The sequence below is a fragment of the Giraffa tippelskirchi genome, chromosome 9, assembly GCF_054371585.1.
Source record: "Giraffa tippelskirchi isolate mGirTip1 chromosome 9, T2T-mGirTip1v1.2.pri, whole genome shotgun sequence".
NCBI classification, from domain to species: Eukaryota; Metazoa; Chordata; class Mammalia; order Artiodactyla; family Giraffidae; genus Giraffa; species Giraffa tippelskirchi.
The window spans coordinates 44134188-44160332 of NC_137283.1; the positions used below are offsets into that span (position 1 = coordinate 44134188).

At 41.8% G+C, this 26145-nt stretch overlaps 1 protein-coding gene across 1 annotated transcript in view; it reads right to left on the bottom strand.

Moving 5' to 3' along the window:
• The window catches only part of LOC145519897 (uncharacterized), a 347803-nt gene that overhangs the window by 273552 nt on the left and 48106 nt on the right, over positions 1–26145 (bottom strand). The window contains exons 4-9 of the mRNA XM_081524944.1: positions 16738–16801; positions 16468–16545; positions 16208–16234; positions 14764–14959; positions 12062–12205; positions 630–861 (exon numbers count right to left, since the gene is read on the bottom strand). Of these exons, the coding sequence (XP_081381070.1) occupies positions 14862–14959; positions 16208–16234; positions 16468–16545; positions 16738–16801 (267 nt within the window). The 3' untranslated portion in view covers positions 630–861; positions 12062–12205; positions 14764–14861. The remainder of the gene's footprint in view (positions 1–629; positions 862–12061; positions 12206–14763; positions 14960–16207; positions 16235–16467; positions 16546–16737; positions 16802–26145) is intronic.

Genomic DNA, 26145 nt, shown 5'->3' on the forward strand with positions numbered 1-26145 from the left:
AGCCACCAGGAGGGCTGGGCATACTCACTGTTGTGCTATTGCCTCTGAAAGTCTCCATGAAGCCAAGCTCTTTCAGGTAACATGACATAAGTGAGGCCAAAAAGAAATATTCTCCCAAATACGGATATTCAACCATGCCCTGTAAACTGGGCTTACACGATTCTAGAAAATGGCTTCCCTTTGCTTTGGCAAACTTGACAACCATGAATCACACTCTAACTTCAATCTGTTGATAAACACTACATCGATTCATGCTGCTTGACCCTTTCAAAGCCAGACAAGGTTTACATGCTAGAAATACGGCGATGATTTGCTCTAGAGAAATCCCTGTCCATGGAGAACCATGCATTCATGGAAACGAATACATGAGTAAGTGACATTCAGATTCAAGGTTTCCAGAGAAGTACAAAGATGGAGGGATTCTAAAACCACTGCAATATTGCTTCCCACTGAGGGTGAATAGGGGACCTCCTCTGCAAGCACGTTGGTTGGCTTCTCCCTTCCCTTCCCTTCACTCACTCTGGCTCATCTCTAAGAGTCACTCCCTTCTTACCTCCTCTATGTCAACTCCTCTGTTACTTCTTGCTTCCCAAAACTGGTAAGTGAGCTCTTTCCAGCCCTATGCTTACCCCTTATCTGCAGACTCCTCACTCTCCGTGAAATAGCACCTGTCCAGCACCGGTCCTGCTGACTCTTGTCACTCCATCACTAATATGTTGCTGCTGAAACACTGTAATTGCTCAATAAATAAATTGTTGCTGGCTGAATGATTTGAGTAAAGATACTTAAAGATAACTTGAACTCTGGGGGAAAATACTAGCTGAGATGCAGATCATCGAAACATCATTCAATTCCATCTCTCTGTGAAAGAAACACAAAGAACACAACACAGAAAAGAAAACAACTTAGAAATACTTTACTTAAAGTTCTTGCAGAACTTTACAACATGAATCTTGTCTCATTGCCCTTGGTCAGAATTATCCTTTAATCTTATACAGTTTGTCTGGTCATCTGTACCAGGTTGTGGGTTCCTCAAAGTCGGGGACTGAATATTTCATTTCACCCACAGCACCCTCTGAAGTGAAATGATCACATGTCTTTTGCTACACAGTTCCTGCATCTCTCTCTCTCCCTGTCTGCACAAGGATCTCAGTTAAAAAGCAAATAAAACGTGAGCATTCAATCCTCTGGCTGGACCTGCTGACTATGTGGTGCCAGGCAAATGGCTTGGTGGTTTTTCAGATTGGTTTTGTCTTTTGTTCTCTGAATTTAGCATCATGTGAAGACAGAGCACAGCCTAAAGGTGTACTTAAAATGTCATCCTGTTCCTGAACTTACTCAGACAGGCAATAGAAAATGGTACCCTTGATAATTAATGCCCTTGAAGAAATTTAGCAGAGGCTAACAACTGTAAACAATAAGTTATTAGTCAGGGAACATGCTTACAACATGAGCATGAAATTCCCAAGCATCTTCAGAGGGCAGGAAAGGGAAAATGAAAGATTATCTGGATAATTTTATTACCATTTTTGCTTAATTCTTTTATATACAAGCAGACTGTTCATCACCATCACCTCAATCTCTTTTGCTAGCTTGAATTCCTCAATTCATTTATAAAACAAAATTGGAGTGTTGACTGCAACCTTTAAATTAAGTCCACATCTTTGTTTAATTACAGATTTTATATAAACTATTCTAGAATTACTGAAGGTACATACAGAAAGGATAAAAGATTATTATCTTATTAAAATGTCAATTAAAAAAAGTTTTTAAAAATGTACATTTATATCACGGAAAGAGACTAGGTTATAGTTGCCCAAATTCAAAAAATGTTTTAAGAATGATGCCACTGTATCTGTAGAACGAAAAAGACAAAACTGGCTGAATTTGAACATTAGATACGAGTGGTTGAAATATGGTTTAATTTTTTTTCCCTTCTAGCCCCTTTCCCCCTCTTTGAAAACTGATGAAAGATTTTGTATTTTCTAAAGAAATTGACCTCATTTTTAGTTTATTTTCTAGAAATAGGGATGTCTTTACATGTGTTTGAAAGTATGTCTGTCAAACTTTTGGAAGACTTTTCAGAACGAAGAAACCTACAGTGCATATCCTACCAAATTGTTTGGGGATTTTCCACTTTTATGTGTTTGGGCATTTTTCCCTCTTAAACATCAAAACTTGATAATCGTGGTGGAAGGTTAAATATTTTCCATACTTTGTTTCTGAAATTTATTCCTTACAAAGAGCATATGGAGGGAAAACTTACATACTCAATCAATTACTAATGGTTACCTTTGGGGTCAGGGAATAGGATTGGGTTTGGGGGCAATAGAGGAGGGCTCTCACTTCTTTCTCTATTTTACTTACAGTGAAAACATACACATGCGCCATGTGTATAATCTTTACAGCTCTTAAAAAAGAAGAAAACACTGTATTTAGAGAAAAAAAATACGTGAGTAATTTAAAAAGTGACACGGTGTCCTAGGATTGAACACTGCATATAGGGTTCCAGGATGGAAAGAGTAGAGAGAAATCACTATCTGCTCTGCTGGTAGCATCCATCCTCTAGAACATTTCTGTACAGAAAGATTAAATAAAAATGGGGAAGGGGAAGTGAACAGAAGCAGAATGAAAAAAATTCAATGCCCAGAATGGAAGGTTTCTATAGGGGAAAGCTTTAAGAATTAACACATTAAGACTGAGATCACATTGAATTCATTTTTCTTAATGCTCATTTGCTTTAACTCAATATCCTTAAATGACAGCAACAACTATGCCTTTATGACATCATCAGTCTGTTTCTTGCAGCTTTAAAACAGAATCTTAAAGTTAACATGTCACAACCAAAATTCTAGAGAGCACCTTATTTAAATTCCCAAATTTCTTAGGAGCTAGGAATGAAATGTAATGCTAATTTAATTTACTAACTTGTTCTCTTTCCACCAAAACACACAATCATTGCTTGTGAAAGCCTCACCCCTTCCTTTCTCTTTTCATCAATCTGTCATGGGATTAAAAGTTGATTTGAAGAGCAAAGTCCTAGTGTTGTCCCAGACCCTGGTTTCCAAACATTCAGGGTCAAGGGACTTTTCATGACCATGGTGTACCTACCATTTTATTTTTCAAACATGATCTGTGGAGGCTGAATGAGGTGGAGCTCTTTATTCTGCCAGGATTGAAAACTACGTATACATAAAGCAAGCAGTTGGCACAAGTCTTCTCTGTGCATGTGTGTGTTAAGGAGAAAGGGTTGGATCAAATGAGTGATTTCCTGTTCAGAGCAGGACATTTCCATGAAAGGAAATATAATTGGTTCCACTTCCAATTAGCACATCAAGAGGACAGCCAGTAACTCACTTCCTCCTGGTCCCAGTCGGGGGCTGATGTGACCCAGGGGAAAGGGACCCTGGCTAGTAGGGCAAGCACACACCCCTATGGCCCCTTGCCTTTCAGGGTCCCCCTGGAGCCTGTCAAAGTTTGAGTTCTGTCCTTTCTCTGCGCTTGGGAGGACGCACGACGTCCCTCCAGGTCCTACAGTCTGGGTCTGATTAAATAATTATGACCTCCCAGCAGCAGATCTATCATTTATGCTCCGAAACATGCCAGCATGTGTCTTTTGAGGCCATGCCAGCCAATCATCAAGCCACTCTTGTTATTGTCACTGAGAACACAGTGGTTCAATGTTTGTGCTAGTGCCTGGATTTTGGCGATAGGATGTTGCCCAGCACTGTGCTGTTGGTGCCAACATCACTACAGAGCTTCATAATAAATCCTTTCTATATTTACTCAGTCCACCACTCTGACACTGAAATTGCCTTTTATGAGCTTATGATCAGAGGCTCCCATTTTCCACTTCTACCTCTGGGTGACTATATATTCTAACAGCAAAGACATCAAGGCCTGTTGTCTTATGTGCAGTGTGGTGCGGTGCCTGCTGCCTGGTTGGGGAAGGTAGGAGCCTGGAAGTGTGTATGGGCTGATCGTTCATCCCACACAAAGGAAGCACAGAGACTATCTCTTTAGTCTGCTGGGTTAGCACGTCTAAAATTTTCCACTTCCTCCACAGCTAAAGTCCAAAATAAAGCAGCAATATTTCATATTAATATGTTATCTCCTACAAATGCACAAAGAGAGATGGGTGACCCCTAACTGAGTTTAAAGGATGTTTAAGGAGATATTTTTGGCTCTTTCCTTAATTGAGCTATAAATGATCTCTAATTACCCTCTTGTAGAATGTATACTATCAGCCATCACTTGAAAAATAACCAAAATATCTGAATAGGAAGTCTCTATTTTATGTATACATGAATGATTATACTAGTAATAATTTCCATGGCCAGAATTACCTTTCTTCCCCACTACTTCACCAATGCTAACACAAGAAGGAGCTTCTAGAAATGATGATGTATACAAAATTAGTGATGAGACATGATCTATGTTTTGGAAATGGAAAAATGTGTCTTCTTTCGTTTGCACAATTCTGTTCAGAGGGGGTCAGAAAAACACTGATATGCATGTCTCATGGGTGTTTTCATCTTTGAAAAATGGTCAAAGTCACTCATCTATTGAAGGGAGTACAATGAAATGAGATAATAAAGATTAGTGAGAAGAAACTGCATAAACCTAGGTGAGAGTGAGTGCCAGAATCACAAAATCAAACTCACCCATCACTAGTCCCTCAAAACTGCCTTTCCTTTGCCTTTACATGCCCTGAAATGCCCTGGACTTGATTAGTGCATACAGCAAATATGAATATTAAAAGTAAAAATATTACTTTATCCAAAGGTAGAATCGACTGAGGGTTATGTGTTTTTCGTTTTATTGGTTCCTTTTAAAGAAAGATTAAGATGTTTCCATTTAACGCAGAAAAATTCTGTCATCACTAGAACAGGAAATGCTTTAAGTATTTAATTTTATTTTTCAGGGAATGGATTTTAAGAAAATATTAATACAAGATATTTAAAATATGTACATTTTGATATCATTTTTCCCTAATGAAAAGTCTTATTTAAAAAAAATTATATATGTATATATATATGTATATATATAAGTTGTTATTGTTGCTTTGTTATGAAGATTTGAGATGCAACATTTTTCAGTGATTTAATTCCTGGTGATATTACATTCACCTTAATGTTCCTCAAATAATGATTTAGTATTTTTGAAAATGAAGCAAATTATTCTTTTAAGTAAACTTACACTTCAAAATAGATTATTTCCAAATACAACAACTTAAACTACGCTACCATTCAACTGAGGCAAACTCAGATTGGAGAAAAAATGGATAATGAAGACATTCCACTGTGAAATATGTAGTAATATATCATGACAAGTTCTTTGGGTGAAAGTCCCTGGAGAAAAGAAAGTGGTTAAGGAAGAAGCAAAACCTTCACACAGACTAGTAGTCAAGAGAGAAACAGAAATATGGTTTTGTTCTCCCTTAGCTTTATGTAGGCATTCTTATGTTTGTAAACATAGAAAAGACAGAGAATTATTAAAAGAGACTAAATATTTCAACTGTAGAAATTTCAGCCATTTATGAGAAAAACTAGTTTTTAAAAGTGCTTCTGACTAATAATAGTGCTTAAATAGAAATGCAGGACTGTTTCTAGTTAAGCATTTTGGATGTGCTGATGAGGGAGAAACAGAATTGGTAACTGGCCACTAGGGGGCCTTCCTAGTGGTCCTTCTTTAATACAGGGAAAGTAATTAATAATAAAACAAACTGCAGGATATGCCACCAATATTTTCTATGACACACATAGAAAAAGCTGGCTGGGAAGTCAAAAAATTCCCATAATATGGCTATTCAGATAATATGAAAGTATTGATTGATTTCCCCTCATGGAACAGACTTTTTTTTTAATCAACTGCTGGGATTTTGTTTTTCAGTTCAAATAATGGTTGTTTTATCACACTCAGACTTTGCGGTGTCACCTGTAATGTGTGGATGTTAACAGTGCCTGCTCCTTCTCCCTCACCAGATTTTGGGAGGATCAAATGAAGTGATTTATTCGAGAATCCTTGTAAAGGATATTCAAAAGTCATGTGATTGATTGCTCCAAACAATCAAAGAATTTTGAGTGAATTCTTGACTAGAGCACTTTGATGGATAGGAGGCATTCTTGTCGCCAGGTTTTAAATATATACTGATTTATTAGTCTGAAAAATGTTTCAGTAAATTAAAAAGTTTTTGCAAAACAGTATCTTTTTTTGTATTATTTGAGCAAACTCCGGGATATAGTGAAGGACAGGGGAGCCTGGCGTGCTGCAGTCCATGTGGTCGCAAAGAGTCAGATATGACTTAGTGCCTGAACAACAACAACATATGCGTAAGAGGGTTGGCAAAGATGCAATCCAAGGTTGCTATTGCTGTTTAAATTATGAGGATTTTAATTTTTCCCTACCTTTCTTACTCCTTCAATTTCTATGACTTATGGTTTTTTGCAGTGATCCTGAAATATTTTACAGTAAAATAATATTGTAATAGCTAAACAAAATAGTAGACAAAAGGAGATATTGCTAGGTTGGTGGAAAAATTCCATTTTCAGCCAATGTGAAATTTTTCCTAGTAAATATTTGGTTAAACATTCATGTGAAGAGACTTTCATTAAAAATATTTAGATAATTTATAAATCCCCACAAAAAACACTAGTATCAAAATATTTAAAAGATTTAAATGGAATTATCTTTTTATAACATAAATATATCTTTCACTTGTCTATTCATTCCAAAAGGGAAATTCATAAAAATCACAAGTTATTTTCAATTTAAATATGTATCTATTTGTTGGCATCCATTTTAAAGCATATTACTTTAAGATCTGTATTTAGAATAGGTAACTCTTCCAAATGACCCTGCTTCCACATTGCATTTGGTGCACATTAGGGTAACTTCTGCTAATTTTTATCACTTTCCAGAGTACATTTGAAAAATGCCCTCAACATTACCCTTTCCACATCTCTCTGATCTCGTTTTAAGAGGCATTTTGTGCGTTTCCACCCCGCTTTCATAAGCCATGAAACTTTGATCTATCTCATTTTTTGTTTTAATTCAATTCTTCGGATGGCTTGAGAATTCTTTGACCTTCTACTTTGCTGCTGATTTTTAAGAACACGAGTACTGAATTAATGGTTTGGTTGTTAAAAATGCAAATACATCAGATAAGCTGAGGTTTATTCCCTCCATTTTATCCTCTTCCCAGACACTGCACAGTCATCAGTGTGTTGAATAGCTTTTAGAATGTTGTTGCTGTTGCTTTTCTGTATATTCACATTCAGAGATATATACTTAACGAAACAGATAATTTGGAGGTTGCTTTCTTTTTAAAACAACGTAAGTGGGATCAAATTGTAAATACGGTTTCACACTTCTTTTTCTCAAGATTGTATCTTAGAGATTTGTCTCAGGACATATAGATCTACATAATTTTTAAATATTCTTACATTTTAAGGACTAAATCCTTAGCCTTCTTTGGGTAGCTCAGGTTTGTAAGGAACTTAACTATTCAGTGATCAAAACATGCCATTTCAAATTACGTCAGAATTTCTGAACTCCTTGCTTCATGCAGATCCTAAGGGGAATTAGGTACTATCTCTGCCTTTGAGAGGAATCCAGGGTATTTCTTACAAGCAGGAAAGAGGTAATGAACCGTAGAACCATTCATTCTTCTGCCAGATCATACATTTCATAGTAGAGAAATAAGTAATTCCACTGCAGAACAAAACTTAATTTAAACACTGTGCTCAAAGACCCAGAAGCTGGAAGGAACTGCAGAAGAGGATCCATCCTCTATATTTAGACACCTGGGATGGAAAATTAAGTCTCAGGAAAAATGAACGCCCAGGTGAAACTGTGTACACAGCCCACGGGAATGTAACATGTCGCCACAAAATCTGTTCTTCTGTTGGTACCGTTTTTCTTCTGCATGTGTTTGGTATCTTGAAATTTCTCCATAGCTTAAGTAAGGAAGAGTCCTATGTTTTCCAAGAAAAGGCGTGATCAATATCAACCAGTAGCAGGGAGATGGATAGGGAGTTTGTGGAAATATCTGTTAAGAGTTAGACGCTTTTGTGCCGAGAAGCCAGGCAGGGCAAACGCAGGGTTCTGAGACCTGCCTCACAGGGACTCAGCTACATCCTGCCACAGTTCTAGAGATCTGAGGTGAGTTCCACTTATCCCTTCATTTGAGTCTTCTGTTCATCCAGGTGTTCACATTTCTCAGAATACCGGGCTTAGTTTTCTGTGTATGTGCGCTCAGTCGTGTCCAACTCTTTGCAACTCCATGGACTGCAGCCTGCCAGGCTCCTCTGTCCATGGGATTCTCCAGGCAAGAAGACTGGAGTGCGTAGCCATTCCCTTCTCCAGGGGATCTGCCGACCCAGGGATCGAACCCAGGCCTCCTGCATTGCAGGAAGATTCTTTACTGTCTGCCTCACCAAGGAAGCCCTAGGAATCCTCAAAAATGAACAAACCTTATGTGTGTTCAATGTTCTTCTAAACTGGTTTGGTAGCAACAGGAAACAGGATGGATATTAGATTCCAGGTGAGGAAGAAAACTGAGTAGAACCACACTCTCCATGGTAGCTGTTAAAGCCCTGTAAGAAGCAGGCAGCTCTACTGGGCTCAAAGCCAGTGCTCTGGGACAACCCAGAGGGACAGTGTGGGGAGAGAGGTGGGAGAGGGGTTCAGAATCAGGGGACGCATGTATACCCATGGCTGATTCAGGTCGATATATGGCTAAAACCATCACAGTATTGTAAAGTAATTATCCTCCAATTAAAATAAAGTAACTAATTAAAGAAATACTTGTGCCTTGAAAGTTCCTAGATCCAAGCAGACTGACAGACAGTATCTAGACCACAGCAACAAGCTGGGCAGAGATTTTTGAAAAATCCGTATCATTTCTCCAACAATCACTGAGCTTCAACAGAATGATGACTGGAATAAAGGAGAAAGTTTTCTCCCAGAGACAATGAAAACAAAGTTTTAATAAGACGGTACTAACAAATATGTTTAAAATGTAGCATATCCTAGTGCAATGGATCACAAATGTCTGAATTACACAAGCATAAGAAGGACTTCTATTTTTTATTATTAAATTCATTTTAGACACAAGAAGATGAGTTTTTTGGGAAAAAAACCCAGAAACATCAGGAACTGATTATTGACATCACAGAAAGATCTCCCAAGGGTTGCTTTAAAATATAATATCCCACTGATGCCCTTATATTTTTATTTAACTTTTAAAAAGTCTGTACTTTTTTTTCAGTTGTGTTTAGGAAAAAAATTTGTTCTTAGGATCTCTGAATCATAAAATATTAGGTTCTGTGGCAGGGATGTAACAGGACATCTTAATAGTCCTGGTAATTTAAGATACTTTGTTAAAACACTTGTCAACTAATAAAAAGAGGGTAGAATCCATCTCTGGCTGAGAAAATTATCTGTTAATCCATTTTTGTTTTGTTTTGTTTTAATTTGGACTTTTCTATAAGCAAGCAACATTTTTAGTCAATGTCATACGATTTGTTTGCATAGTTACATTTTCGTCCTACACCAGAGACATGAGAAATCCTAATAAAAACCATGCTTTAAAGCTTGCTGCAGCTTTCTTGCTTACTATGGCCCTTATTTCTGAGGCAAACGTTATACAGACCTACTCCAGCCTCCAGTCTATTCATACATATGTTTTATCAAAATAAATTACTATCATTTACAAATAGTATTTTTCATTTTAATTTATAAGGTGATGGTATTTATGAATTAGTTATATGCAAATAAAGCATTACTAAAATTTTACTCAAAAGGGATGACAGTTTGGTGAATCAGAAAACTTTTACCAAAATCATGTCTGATAAATCTGTTGGAAAATATGACTCTCCTTTTGACAAATCAACCCTCTAAATCAAAGATTTACAAATATGTCAGTTTGAATTTTAGCACCTCTTGCTTTGTATGTAACTCACTAAGAATTTGTTAGATACAAAACATGTTCTTGAAACAATTTAGAGTTTAATTTGAAGCAACTGAGCATTTAATCTGCATCACTTTTCAAGAGTAGGGAGTGAAGCGTTAAGTGATTTTACTCCCCAAAATGCCAGTGGGGCTTCCTTTAATTTGGGCTCAGCCTACCTCTCTCTGGTAATGACCTAAGAGTTTGGAGCACATACCTGTGCTCACACCAGCCACCCCCTCAGGAACGGCACATGACCCTTGGGGTCTCCGTTATCCAAACCTGAGTTGCAGCCCTTTGGAGATTCACACGGTGCAGACAACGCCCAAGGGATCTTGTCCAGCAAAGGTGGGATGGAGACCACATGCACTGGACCACAGTTCAGGCCAAGGTGCCCTTGAGAGAGAAGGGCCAGCACAGGACTTTGATGGCTGCGGAGAATAAAGCATCTAGAAAATGCTTTGGAAAACAACAAAACAGTCTACAAAGATTTGAGTTTTATGTGTGTTTAGGAAAGGCCAGACAGGATGTAATTTGACATTCAGATTTAATTCTGTTGCTGATCTACAGCATTGGAAACATGCATCCTGGAGCATCCAGTGTCACTGGGAGCTGGCTCTATGCCAGAGTCCTACTAGCTTAGAAGAGATGACCTAGCAAAACAATCCGCTGCACTTTCCTACCGTGGGTCTCAATGAAAACATCGTAGCAAGTTTGCCTGACAAAAGAATGCAAGGTTAAAAAGTAAATCGACCTTGGTTTCTGCCTTATACCTACCACTGACTAGCTGTGTGACCTTGAAGAAGAGTCTAACTTCTCTGGTGTTCTGTTTTCTCAACTACAGCATGGTGCTGATATTAATAATAATGGCTTTTTTCATGAAGAGTTTAATACATGCCAAGCAGTGTTCCAGAAAGATATATATTAACTCAGGCTTCACAGAAAGTTTTTGAGTTTAAAATCTCTACTATCTTTTTTGTCCAGTTGAGGAAACAGGCTTGAATGGGTTAAGTAAGTGACTTCAGGGGCTTCCCTTATAGCTCAGTCAGTAAAGACATAAAGAATCTGCCTGCAAAGCAGGAGACCCAGGTTCGATCGCTGGGTTGGGAAGATCCCCTGGAGAAGGAAATGGCAACCCACTCCAGTATTCTTGCCCAGAGAATCCCATGGACAGAGGAGCCTGGCAGGATACAATCCATGGGGTCCCAAGAATCAGACACGACTTAGCAATTCTATGTATGTATGTATGTAAGTGACTTCAGCTCATATAGCTGGAGTGTGCACGGTCAACCTCCAGATGAAGCTGCCTAGATCCAGAAACTGTGCTCTGAATCCCAACACTGTGAGAGGCAGGCGAGTTTCAGGTAAGGACAGGACCCTGTTCCATCAGGTCTCCGTCACTTACCATCACCTTGCCAAGGGGCAGCCTTGCTGTGCCTCACAGCACCCTTCCCTCCCCATGTGAACAGGGAATAAGGTTTACACAGCATCTGCCTCTTGGCATTATTGTGAAGATTAAATGAGTCAGTATTTGTTAAAAACTCTGAACAGTGCACGGTAAGAACTAGATAGGTGCGTGGGTGCGTGTTAAGTCGCTTCAGTCGTGTCCGACTCTTTGTGACCCTATGGACTGTAGCCAGTCAGGCTCCTCTGTCCATGGGATTCTCCAGGTAAGAACACTGGAGTGGGTTACCATGCCCTCCTCCAGGGGATCTTCCCAACACAGGGATGGAACCCAGGAATCGAGGCTAAGTATCCTCCCCTGCAGACGGATTCTTTACCCACTGAGCCACCTGGGAAGCTCCTGGCTAGGTAATTTAGTGCTATTATATCAGGATTCATACTCTTCAACGATGTGGACCGGAGCAAAGATTAAATAATATGTGTAAATTACCTGCCTGTACATAATAACCACCCCAAACATTATTCCTTTCAGGACATTTAGTGCCAAGTGTGACATGATTTAGGTGCTAGAGAGAGATGCAAAGGGCAGGGCGCAAGGCCACCTATCACGGAGCTCACAGTCTAGTGGAGGTAAAGTTGAGTTTTCTCACCTCCAGGTGTCAGAACATTCTGTCTTTAAGCAGCTGGTTATACCTAATTTCTCACCTGACTGTGATAATGGTTCATGTGACAGGATAAATGAGCTGAGAAGTGTTCATAGGTCCATCTTCCATCTCAGCCCAGAGGAGAGAATCCTATGGTGGGTCCTCCATTACTCCCCATCAGGCATCCTCTATGAGAGAACAGCAACTGAGGTAGAAGATAGAAGAACCTGAGTCACTCTCCATTATAACACACCCAGTGTAGGGGGAGGAGCAGCGAAAAAAGGTGCCCCCTCAGTGCATGGCGGGGGTGCGTGCACATGTGTGTGCTGGATGTGTGCATGTTGTGTCCGCATGCATGTGTCTGTGTTGTGAGTGTGTTTCTGTGTGTGCTGGGGTGGTGGTTCTAGTGTAGCTGCAGGGTCTAGGGAGGTGTAATAGAAGACAAAAAATGGGATTGTAGTAAGTACTATAAGGACTTGCATCTTCTTATTTTCAAAATACAGGAGTAAAGGAACTCTGTTCCTTTTTATTGCTTTGGATTCATTAATTGTGTTTATGCAAGCCATGCCTCTTGGAGATCAAACAGCCATGTGGTTTTATGGGGTCTGGAGCACCTCTGTTTGCCAGGAGGTGTGCTGGGTCCATTGGTTCAATAGAGGCAGTTAATTCCTGCCTGTCCTTGGACCTGCCCTCATAGCAAATATTTCAGGCCTGGCTGGCCTGGTCTCAGAGAGGCCACAGCCAGCAGCCAGAAGGACTGGCCAGAGAAGGAGGGGTGAAGCCTGACAGAAGAGAGCTCAGAAGCCTAAAGAGCTTTCCTTGAAAGTCAGGCTTCATCCTCTGCTGCCTTATAAGATCACATGGGGCTCCCTCCCGTTTATGGCTCTCCTGGTAAACGCCAACGGGGAGTGAGGCTGCTTCTGCTGGTTCTTTCCAACAGAGATGTCACTCGGAATTGGAGCAGACTGACCCACGTGAGCAGATGGGCTTATTACGGATGGTGGTTAGTGGAGGGAGTGGAGGATTGATGAGGACGAACAAGAGGACAAAAGCCAAGAAAGAGCCAGTCTGACTGGCTCCTGCCATGATCACCTGCCACCTCAAATTAAGAGAGGTGAAGACTGCAGCAAGATGAATGCTACACTCTAATGGGGAACAATCGTATACCTGGAATCACACGTATCACCTTTGTCCTACGCTACTGAATAAAAGCACACCACAGGCCTTGCCCACATTCAAGGTCACAAACACCAGGAATGAGGATCGCGGTGTCACCAAATGAGTCTGTCTATCATAACAGTGGTAGCCAACTGGTGGGTCTGCTCAGCCCCAAAATAACAGTCTTTCTCTAGGAAAAGTCCACCTTGGCAGCCATGTATGTGCCCTGGGAAAAGACACTCTGACAACACTGTCTGACCTGCAGGTAAAGATCTGGCCTCAAGCAAAACAACCCTGTTCTTTTCAGGGTTTTGACATTGGGATTTACAGACAGCCAGTTAGTCTGGCCTAGTTCCTTTCAAGGAAGAGTGAAAGTGTTAGTCACTTTGTCGTGTCCAGCTCTTTTATAACCCCATGGACTGTATGCAGCCCGCCAGGCTCCCTTGTCCATGGAATTCTCCAAGCAAGAATACTGGAGTGGGTAGCCTTCTAGGGGATCTTAAAACCCAGGGATCAAATCTGCATTGCAGGCAGATTCTTTACCATCTGAGCCACCAGACAAGCCCCTTCAAGGAAAGAAGGGATTTATTAATAGTTTTTGGGTGGCCTTTTTCCAACTTGTGCATCTGGGACAGAAGAGAATGAAGCTGAGCCACAGGGGGAAGAATAGAGATAAGAGGTGGAGAAAAGACTCTGTCTGGTTCTCCAAAAGCTATTTAGTTGCTGGTTCTTCATTTTCTCATGTCACCCAATGACTTTCAAGTTTCAGAGTTCTTCTGATATCCTGTCCCTAAATTCTCTATCTTGTGTAAGTTTGCTCAAGTTACCTCCCATTACTTGTCGAGGTCAAGAACCACAATTAAGTAGAGACATCAGGGTGGGTTTTATTTATTCTTCACTTGGAACCTCTGTGTCATCCTTCCATCAACCTGCCATCCACTAAACAATATTTCTCTGCTTTCATCATGCATTTATCATCCAGGCACTGTCCTGGGTGCTAGGCTAGACAAGCGAACAAGATTCAGAGTCCCCACTCTCACCAAGCCACAATCCATGGAACCACTGGGCATATAAACAGAGTTACAGATGGGAGGTGCCGAGAAGCACCAAAAAGGGGCATACACATGAGCCGGGGAAGAGGCCTTCCAGGAATGCTTCCTGGAGAAGGTGTCCAAGCTGAGATCCAAGAGGTAAAGAGGAACTAACCAACTGCAGGGGAAGAGGGAGAAAATTATCCCAGGCAATGGGAGGGGCTGGGAGAGTGACAAATCTGAGCATCAGAGAGCCATCAGAGATCTTTATGGAAATGGTGAGGAAGCTAACATTTTACAGGTCTGTCCCCGAAATAATTACCTTCGTGAAGCTAGGGGATGTATTTTTAAATTATTATTTTGATAATCCAGCTTGGCACTTGGGGATTTATTAATTAAAAATTGTGTGGGGGCACATAATTTATTTTTTATTAATATATATTAAAAGTAACTCTGCTATGTATAGAGCTATGACTTTTCCTCATGCTTCCATTCTGTCACCAACACCTCTCTCTACCCTCTTCCCTTACAGGTATTCTCTATGTATAGTACTTTGTTTAATATGTGTACTTACCTACATGATACATATACTGATTCTTTCTTCTTTCTCTGCTTCATTCAGGAAGTTGAGCAATTCGTGCGTGTGAACATAAAGCAGCCCATTCTCTCAGATCACCACGTTAAGACCCTCAGGTTTCTCAGATAAGGCACAGGAAAAATCAATTCAGTCCTGAAGAATGTACCCTGCTTCCCAAGACTTGGGTTCTGTGCTGAAAGGATATAAGAACAAAAAAACAGTGTTATCTGTGGGTCAGGTCTGCCTTTCCTGGCCTTTTGCTAAGGGGCGAAAGGCACAGGTTTCATGGAGCCAATAAAATGCACCTTCTCAAGAAATGTTACGACAGCTGGCTTCCAGATCCTCTGATTGTTATGTCTTTTTCAAGAGGGATTCATTAATTATTTTTAATCATGTCTTGATTTTACCAAGAAGGCCATGATTTCCATAGGCAGCTCACTGATAAACTGGGGAATGTCTTCATGCTGTGTTTTTCCTGGGGGTATGGTGTAACTTTCTTTGTCATCAATGCATACGTCAAAGCAGGCTAACCAGAGTGTTTCCACAGACACAGCATATGGTTGGGTCACGCACACAGCCATCATAAATCCTTGACAATGGCATCAAATGATATCGTGACCTGGTCCTGTTGGAATCCAGATTTATGAAGATCTGAATGTGAAAACTGAGTGTTAGGAGCATGGATTTTTAAAAATGTGCCACGTGAATAGGTTGGTCTCTTATATGGCTACTTGACTCCATATGTGGCAAGTGAATGAAAAAATACATGCAGAGGTAGTTGGAAAATTCTTGAGATGCCTCAATAAGCTTGCCTAGAGCCAGTGCAGAGTAAGCACCCAATAAATATTCATGAGTGAGTGGACGAATGGATGGATGAATGAAGTGGAACTGGAGTGAGTTATAAAGTCATCTCATTTTTCTAGAGAGCAGCTCGTCCTAGGAAGCCGTTGCCTTTCCAACACCTTTTTCCCTTTTCCACTTGTGACTACACGTTTTGCTTATGAAACCCCTGGGACCTCAGCCCCAGGGGCAAGTCCATCTTACTCCAGTCAATCAGAGAAAGGGATATTTCATGGAGATTGTGATTAGTCTGGTCATAGGCACATGACCTTTTTCAACCCAATCAGACTGAAAGGGATGAGTTTAAGTTCGTGGCATGGGAAGAAACTGTCCATTTCTTCTGATAGAGGTGGGTGAGGATGCATATTACTCTATCTGCTGCCCTAGAGTTTTCCCTTCACTGCCAACAAGACTGTGCCAGGGCTGCCCTACTTATCTTATGACTTTCGAGGGGACTCAGCTTTGGTTTGATGCTCTACAAAACAGAACGGGCAAGCATCTCATCCTTGACAATATAGTTGAGCTCCTGGATCTTCCTGGAGAACACCCAGATTCCAGATCACCTATTATTTTATAGTCATTTCATTCTGGCCTCATTCACCTTGAGTCAGGATTTCTTCTGCTTTCCCTTGAAAACAAAAACAAAACAAAACAAAATAAAGTAAAAGTCTGAAGTTGAGCACAGAATAATAAAGAAGGATGGGCTATTTTGTGTTGTTTCCAAAAGCAGTTAATACCCACTTTTGCACGTAGAGCACACGTGAAGATCACGTCTAAATCCTGTCTTTCATTGCATGTACCCTGGGGGGTAAGTATTGTCATGCTGGTTTTACTTGCTCCCTTCAGGTAAAATTTGCCCACCTGGAAAAGAAGTCCTCTTCCTTGTCCAGTTGGGATAACTGCACATGTTCTTTCCCTTACTGGTTCTGCCTGGTCCCTCTGACAACACATATAAAAAGAGCTTTCTGTTATCTCTTATTCCATGACCCTCCATATTTTCAGCCATTCACACCATTGCCCTTCTCATTAGTTCATGAAATTCGGAAAACACCTTAGTGAATATTCCTTTTACAGTTATTGTAAGCAGGGTGCCAGGCAAGTTACACACATAAAATATAAGATAATTCTTGCCTCCAAAGATCTTATCCTCTAATTGGAATGCCAGAGAAGAGCATTTCAGACAGTGATAGGAGACCTGAGAAAAAGAGAAATACCAGACCGTTAGTCATTATAAATAGCATGTCCTTAATTCTTGGATGAGAGGAATATAATAATAGCTCTCAAACCCAAACATTTTCGGTCCCTTTCCCCAACACTATCTTTTGCCTAGAGGGTTGTGGTAGTTTCCAGATCTACCAACTTCTACCCTGTGTAACATCTGATCAGTTCTCTGCATTGAAGCTGAGAGGGCTCATGTAGAAGAAAAACAGACCCTGACATTCCTCTGATCTTTGTTCGGTGCCTATAAGACCTATTCACCCTCCTTCCAATTTCAGCTCAAGGATTATGTCCTCAGAAAACTCTTTGCTGACTTCCCCACTGTGGTAGGAGCAAACCCACCACAGGCTCTCAGAGCACAGGACTGTTTCTGTTGAATTTATCCCCACTGCAGTTCTGCAGTTGTTTGTATCATCACTGAAATATCACCTGTATCCCCACACACCTCTAGGTGGGCAAGGGTTTTATCTGTGCTTACTCTCTATTGGATCTCCAGGGCTTGACAAGGTGTGTGGAATGTGGTAGATGCTCAATAAATACTTATTGGAAGCATGACCATATACACAGACTCCACATTCACTTTGAGCTAGCCATCATATTATGAACCTAACCACACTGTCATTTACTTCCTAGAACCACCCTCGAGAAAAGTGCTATTGTGTTGTCCCACTATACAGTTGGAGTACATATTTAGAGAGATAAAATAACATGGCCAAGGTCACATACAGGTGACAACGTAGGGGTTCCAACTAGGCATGTGACATTAGAAACTGAACTCTTTATCACTGGCCTCTACCATGTCTCATAGATGAAGAAAGTTCTGGAAGTTTAGAGGAGGAAGAAGCTTAGTGAGTGACCAGGAGTCTGGGCTAGGCTCATAAGACAAGATGGCTTTGACCAGGGAGGTAATAAGCAGGAGGACAGGCACACAGGGACACTGCTGGCATAAGGCACTGTTGAGAGAGGCCCCCCTTCTATGCAGAAAGTTATAAAAAATGGCCCATCCTCCCTGTAGATATAGCCCAGCACCAGGAAACGAGAATGTTGGTAAGTCAAGCACTGGCTCAGCTTCCAATTTTACTTTCTCCTCAGCTAGGCAATTTTTTCACAGTGCACAAACCACATGGCTGTATGCAGTACCCTGTAGACTTGAAGGTTTAGAGGGAAAAAAGCAAGAGGTGAAGAAATCCATTTGGTTAGAGCAGATGCTTTTGGAGGGAAATGCAAAAGTCTAAGAATTGCCCTAATATAATTAGCTGCCTGTGATGATTTAAAACTAAACTAGTTAAAATGAAATATAATTAACAATTCTGTTTCCCAATCATACTCTTTTTTCAAGTGCTCAATAGCTACAAGTAGCCAGTGACTACCATCTTGGAGAGCACAGATAGAGAATATTTCCATTATTACACAGCACTGTTCTAGAAAGCAAGCTGGAGCCACAGTTTGTAAAAAAAAAAAAAAAAAAAGTGCTCAGTCTTTATGCCATGGGGAGTCATGAAAGGGTTGTAATCTGGGAAGTGATGGTGCTAGGAGGAGTAACAGTTACCATTTACTGAAGAATTCAGATGTGCCTGGTGGTAGTGTACTAAGGCAATATTTCATTTAATCTTCACAAGGGTCCTACAGGGGGATAACATTCTTATTATCCCCAACTTATAGGTAAGAAAATTGGGGTCCAGTGAGGTTAAATAACTCTTACAGTTTCAGGCCTGTCTGATTTCAAGAGGTTTTACTTTATACCATGCTCTTTCTGCTCTATATCCAAATTAGCCTGATGATGGGAGTAAATTATTCAACAAATCACAGACTGAGGTCAGGGAGGCCCACTCAGCAGTCTCAGAAATATTCTAGGCATGAGATGATAATGTCTTCCACTGGAGGGTCAGGAGCTTCCTTTGCAGAAATCTTCAGAAGGTCCTTGTTCTTTGTCCCCAGCCTGCAGTTTGCCTCCCTTCCTTCCTAACCATTCATCGCAATGGGCTGCGTTTTCTTTGGAATCATCTTTGCTTATCTTTTTGCTCCTTGTGTTGGTGTTTCCAGAGAAAATTGTGTTTGCATTAGATTTTAACCTAATAAATTTTTATCCCTGGGAGGACATCTCCCGCTTCATCCTGCTGCTAGGCCTCCCTCTAGAGATCTCAGGACACAGCTGGAGAGCCTGTGTGGGCCCCACCGCAAGCCAAGCCCAGAAATCCCATCTGGAAACGTACGTGGCAGAAGCCTTCCTGCTTCTCCCCCGGTAAATGGAAATGCACCGAAGGATCCCACTTCCTGCTGGGATATGGTTTCTTTTGCTTCTTAGGCCTCCTGATGTTAAAGGTAAACTTTTCCTTGGAGCAGTTCTGTCCACATTGTGAGCTCCAGCAGTCTGAGTTTGTGGCTGATTCAGCTTTAGGTGAAGCCTGTCAGGCAATGGAGATGAACCGACCCTCCCTCAGTCTGGTAAAGAAAACTGATCTCCAGTATGTGGTTTGATGACTTATGGACAAGTGGATCCCCACTGACTCCCCTGAGGGAGTCTGCGAAAGAAACCAGTGACCACTGGTCTGTGTGTGGCAGCTGGGGAAACTGAGGCATGGGAGGATGGAGAGAATTTCACATGGGTCAGAATTAACTAGAACAAGAAAGAAAACCATGACAGCCAGGTTGCCTGGTCATGCTTTAACCACAACCCACACTTGCCTATTTAGTTACAACAAACACAAAAGAGATAAACATAGATGGAAGTTAGTCTAAACACCAAATTTTAGAAGTTTTTCCTCTGATGTCTAGTCAGCCATCCTGACCTTTATTGGAGGATAAACCAGCTCACAACAGCTGTGGACAATTATTTACTGTAAGTCAGAGACGAAAGAGCTTGGATAATGAAGGGAATTCAGCGTAAGAAGGAGAGCAGAGTGCTTGGTACCAGAAAGTTATCTTTTAACTCAATTCTTGAATTCCAAAGATCAAGCTACCAAGCTCATGATAGAAGAGGTCCTGGAAAAGCCTAGGATGTGTGGGGCGGTGGGCTTTGCTCACAGTCAAGGGGTGTTATGAAAGTGCACAGCTGCACCTGGCCCTTCTTCAGCCTTGGATGGTCCAGGAAGATACTTCACGCAGACGCTACTGAGACGACACGTCCCTTGCCATCCATTAAAGTGATCTATAGCTGGCTATGGAGTCACCCAACCATCTTGGCTACTCAATAAGAAACAGATTTGGATTCCCTCACTCAGGCTGTCAGATTTTACAGCGGCCGGATGATCTCTGGCAGTGTGGCCTCTCAGCGAGACGCTGCTGAAGCGGACTCAGAAACATTTAGCAGTCAGAGAGGGACAAAAGCTTTGCATAACTCAGGGGTGAGCTCAAAGCCAATAACATTTACACTCTACCAAGAAAGCATTTTAAAGCCAGTGAGGTGCCTCTAAGCCAATAAGGTGTTATTACCTTTAAGCATATCCCTTTCTACCCTTTGATAATAAGTGCTACTTTAACATATTTGAAAATACCATCCTCAATTTAAGAAAGGATATGTCACCTCTGCACTTTGAACTTCCAAGAGGACAAGAAGCCTTGCTTGAAGCTGATGCACTTTATTACAGACACACACACACACACACACACACACACACACACTCCCTCTCTCTCTCTCATTCTCACCTGTGCTGCAAAATATGATATCTGGCCACCTTGAGTGTGACAAGATCAATGAGACTAATGAATGAATTTCCTCTCCAGGGTCCTCCGGCCTACAGACCCACCCACAGTACAGGGGGAAATTTACTGTAAACACTCCCATATTTTGAATGGGGTTCAGCCCCATCTGATGCTTTTCAGAGCAGTCTCCTATCCTGAAAGAAGAAAAGCTGAAGACTCTGTGTTCTAGAATTTTAACTAAACAGACCACAAAACCCACTTGCTCCCAAACTAAATTCTAAGTCTGAATCTGAGAACAACTGCAGTCCTTAAAATACAAATTAACTACAAGCAGGGAACGTTATACTTGTCCTTGACAGAACTGTTGGGCACAAGAGCATAGAGACAAGAACAAGGCTTTAAAAAAATAAGAGCAAAGCCTAGGACTAGATGGCTTGGGTTCAAATACTGGCTTGGCTATTTGTTCATTATGTGACCTTGAACTTATCACTTAATTTACATGGCTGGTGAATCCTTGTGGCTTGAAATTGTGACTCAGAACTGGAAGAATCCTGGAGACCATCTTGTTCAAACATCATCTCACTAGTCTTACCCAGAGACTCCAGAATTCCCAATTCTCAGCCCTTCATTACTTGTATCAGAGAAGACCACAGAGGAGTCTGCAGGCAGAGGAAGAGGAAAGACAGGAGGTCTACTGACTCTTTTGCCAAATATCTTGGTCTTCTTTGGAAAATACCTGAGAGTTGCTGAGGTTTTGAGGGTGGACAATAAAACTTAAAGCTTAGGAGCTCAGGAGATTAACTGACAGCTAAGAAACTGCTTATTCTCCTCCACTCCTCCCCCCCCACACCCCGATCCATGACCCCACCCCCTGGAATGGCCCCAGGTCATCCACTCTATTCCTTCCACTTGCAGTGTCCTTTCCCTCTTTCCACCTGGGAAATCTCTACTTATTTATTCAAGGTTAAAGCCAAGGTTAACTCTTCTGTAAGGTTTTCTCAGACAGTACCACTAATTCTAATGATGGAAAAGTTGAGCATCTACTAAGTGCATGGAAAGTAGCACTTTCCATGATGATCTTATTTCATTCAGGAATCCTCACTATTGTTCTATGAAGCAAATACTATTGTGACCCCCATTTTAAGATGAGGAAAGCAAGTCTTACTAGAGTTAAATAACTTGCCCAAGGACACAGTGCATGCTAGTGGCAGGGCTAGTTTGAAGACCAGATTTGCCTGATTCCATAAGCAAGCTCTTCCCCATCTGTCAGTGTAACTTCCTCAATGAACTCATGTATTGGCTACATCACTTTCCCCGTTTAACTTCACATCTTTTTTCTTCTCTACTAGATTAAAAGTCAGGTGGTGTGTTATTCTGCTTTAAATCTCTAATAGTTAGCTCACTGCTTGGCTCACAATAGATGCTTAACATAAATGTGTATACATGTGTTGAATGGAGAAATGGATAGATGGATGGGTGGAAGGAAGGAGGGAGGAAAGGAATCAAGGAAGACATTTCCAGTTTCCTCAAAGGTGAATATTCTAAACAAGCTAAACTCTTTCAAGTACACCAAACACTGTGTTCCATGAAGAAGAATATTAGTGCTTTCTGAAAAATGTATCTAGTGGATACATATTTCACATTGACCCTGGGCCTTACTAACGGCAGAAAATTCAAAGGAAAGTCAAATCTCTGCTCTGTACACCTATGGCCACAGAAAAGAACCCTGGAAATGCTGGACAGAGTAGAAAACATCTGGACCAGGTCATAATCTTGAAGAATGAAGATATATGCTCTCTGAGTTCAGTCTTTTTACTTAAAAAACAAACAAACAAAAAAAACCCTTACATACTTCTCATGACTTCATTGCCTTGCTTTTTGATATGTCCTCCAAGGAAGAAGTCTCACCCACAAACTTCAAATAGGTAAGCCTGCAGCTGCTACAAATTCAACTGTTTAGACTACATCAACTTGCATTTACTAGGGATGCATAAAAAAAATCTAGAGAAAATGAGAACAGATCTTAGCCTTGAGCAAAAATATATAAGGCACCAAAGAGACACATTGGGAGAGGTTCAGCAGTCAGCACTTGTGGCTCAGCATTCAAAATGGCCTGCCCAGAGTGTAACTCAGAGCGCATGATCCAGGGTGGTCAGCATTTGGTATTTTCAAAGCCTGAAGAATGCAACCTGAGAGGCAAACATGAGTTTCCAGGTAGGAACAGAAGTAGAATCTGAATTCTGGGTGACATGTTAAAATACAGTCTCATGGTCTGCAAGGTCTAAATGCTTTGAAGCAGCATTCATGGTTGGGACCTCACAGCCACGTCTGGCTGTGAAGTAACCGCATGTCAGGCTGTGATGGGAGACCATCCCAGGTCCCTCTCTTGAGGTGCTCTCAGTGCAGAGAGGCTGACTGCTTGCATGATTGGTGGCAGAAGGAAAGTTTGGAAGCTGGATTAAGTGAAAACTTCTGCCATCTGTCTTTGATCCCAAGGGCTAAATCCAGATGAGCTCCTACAAAGAACTCAATGATTTCAGTTTTGCAACCCCTATACGTATCTCAGCAAAGGCTGCTTTAGTTCTAAGCAGATACTCTCGCTTTGGGTGGACATCTGAAACTGTTTTCTACCTTGATTTTGTCCAGTTTCATGTTGGAAGATGGGGCTTTTATACATTAGGGTGATGCCCTGTATGTTTCCACATCCAAAACGTGAGAAACAATCACTGCTTCCAGTCCTGAGGTGATATTAAGTGTAAGAGACTCTGATATGACATTGTCTCATTTAATCCTCACAAGCAGTCATGACAGAGAGGTGCACGTTCAACTGTTCTATGGTTAGGATCATGAACCTTTTTCTGGTTATTTCACCGCAGACAGGAGAATTACTTGGGGGCTTCCTTTCACACCCAGCTCCACTCTTGGGCTGATCACAGTGTGCAATGCTACCCGACTTTTCATAGTTACTCAAGTCTTCCCTAGGTTCCTGATGACTGGAACTGCATTTCAGCCTCTTGTGTGCATCACAAAGTGCAGTGGACATGCGAATAGCTAAATGAGTTGAACAAATTTTTTTTCAATGAAAAAGACATACTGAATTGTTCAGATATGGAATTTTTCATGCACTGAGTCTAACAGGAATTAATTAAGAGAGGAATGATGTCAACAGGAGAGTGGAAGACTCTTGGGTGCAGCTGAGGTTGGAGGGACCATCTCATATCAAGATAGGGTGAACCTGGGAGCCAAACAAAGGGTGTCTGTTGCTGGAAGATAAATGTTCTGTTCACTCGGGAATGAAGACCACTTCAAAGACCATTTGTTGGCTTGGTGAGAAGCTGTTGCCAAGGTGAAGAGTCCCTGTGTCCCAACTGCCCATAAACATGTCTTCAAACAGCAGGAAGGAGCTGCACAAAATGGCTGTGGTTGCCAGAGCGGGGAGCAGAGCCTCAGGAAGCGGATGCATCTCCTTCAGTAGCACCGACAGAGCCAGGAAGGGTTCCACGTGCCGATCGGCCAAGACAAACATGGCCCAGCGCTGCCGGGGGTGGGAGGGTGGCCAGGGGCGAGCAGCTGAGCCACCACAGTCACGCAGCCTCTCGAAAGCCTGTGGCTGCAAGAGCGCAACCAGGGCCTGTGGTTTCCGGCCGCCTCCCTGGTACACAGCTCGGGCTCCCTGTGACTCATGGTCAATGGTGTGCCAAGACTTCACGTCCCATCTCCAAAGGAGCTCGACCCACGCAGGGCCATGGCGGTTCCCACTGTTTCATCCTCTCAAGCAGCTCAATGGGGGATTAAGGATGACCAGGATGTGAGTGGACAACTTCACAGGAGCAGCCAGCTGTAAAGGCGCCCTGCCCAGGCACGCGAGGACACAGCAGAGGGCCAGGAACCGTCAGCTGTGCTGAGCTAAGGCTGCTGTGTCTCAACTCTGCTGGTTGAGAGTATGTGTGTGTGTGTGGTGGCGGCAGGGGAGAGGGGCGGGGGGGGGCACGAGAGGGAGGAAAAGAAACTAGCATTTATTGATGTCAGGCCTCTAGAGAGATGGTGTGGTTGAGTGGTTAAGAGTGTGGGTGTCAGATTGCATCTGGCTTCACCAAGCACTAGATGAGTGATCTTGGAAAGTGGCTCAGTCCTCTGAACCTCAACATTCTCATCCAGAAGAGAGGGGAAATAGTAGTAATCCACCCCATCTGATGGTTCTAAAGAGCAAATGGAGATTATAATTGCAAAGTTTGGGAGATATTAGCTTGGTAGATGTTAGCTTTTATCATTGTGGAACTAGGTGGTGGAGCTGAAAAACAGAAAGAATGTTTCAGAGGGAATTAGTGCCCATGACTGAGTAAAATGCTTTGCTTATGGAGGCTGAACACTGGGCTCCAGGTCTTAGCTGGCCGTATAGGGTGCTTTCTGTAGATGATGAAACTTATAAAGACCCTTCAGGATCTATATGAACCTCAGAAGAAGTAGACTGATCAGAGTGACTATCTCACTCCCCTCTGGCACCATCATTAATAATCCAAATCCCAAGCAAACACAAGTCTGCTATTCAATTCTGCCAAAACATACTGAAGAACTGGCACATGCCAGACATTGCAGTAGGCACTGAGGTGAGGGTTGGGAGTATAACAGAGAAGAGTTGAATAGTCTGTTCTTGAGACATGAGTGAGAGAGACAGACACGTGTACACTCAGCTAGTACTAGGGCAGGCAGATCATCATTCTGGTGCTTAGACAAACTACACAGAGGGCACAAAGGAGAGAAATGGATGCCAACTGGGTTACCTGTGAAATCTTCAGAAGGTGTATGCTTTTATATAAATCTCAAAGGTTGATATGATGGGAAGGAAAGCTGTAGAGAGAAAGGGACCATATTTTGCAAAAGCAGTAGCCTAGAGTGAAAGGAACAGATAAACTGAAAGCTAAAGTTGGAAAAGTGGGCTAAGACCACTTTTTGTAGTGTTTTGACTATCAGACTGACATTTATGTTGGGAAGCAATATGGAAAGGGAATGTAAGCTCAGGCATTGACACTCAAATGAATTTGAGTTGTGGCTCTTCCTCTGATCCAAGATGTGACCTTGGAAAATACTTTGCCTGTGAACTTCTGTCTTCCCTTTGTAAAGTGGGGATCATGGCAGTGGCTGATTCACAGTGTTCGGTTATTCACAGACTGCTCAGAACTGTGCCTCAACATAGTTCGTGCATGTGTGCTAAGTCAACTCAGTCACACCCAACTCTTTGCGACCTTTTGAACCATAGCTCCTCTGTCCATGGGAATCTTCAGGCAAGAATACTGGAGTGGGTTTGCCATTTCCTCCTTCAGGTGATCTTCCCAACCCAGGGATTGAACCTGTGTCTCTTACGTCTCCTGCATTGGCAGGCGGGTTGTTTACCACTAGTGCCACCTGGGAAGCCTGCCTCAACTAGGCTCTCATAAAAAATTAGCTATTGTTATCATCATCAGCAACCAAAAAGCTGTGACAATGGTGAGAAATGATGAGCGTCTGAACTAAGACAGTGGAAAACAAAAGGAAGGGATGCGTTTACTTTTAAGAGGCAGAATGGGAAGTTAAGAGGCTATTGGATGTAAGAAGCAACAGAGGAGGAGTCGGTGATGTTGCCAGGATTCATGCCCAGGAGATGAGTTGGGATGGTGTTACCAAGATGGACTCATGGAAAAT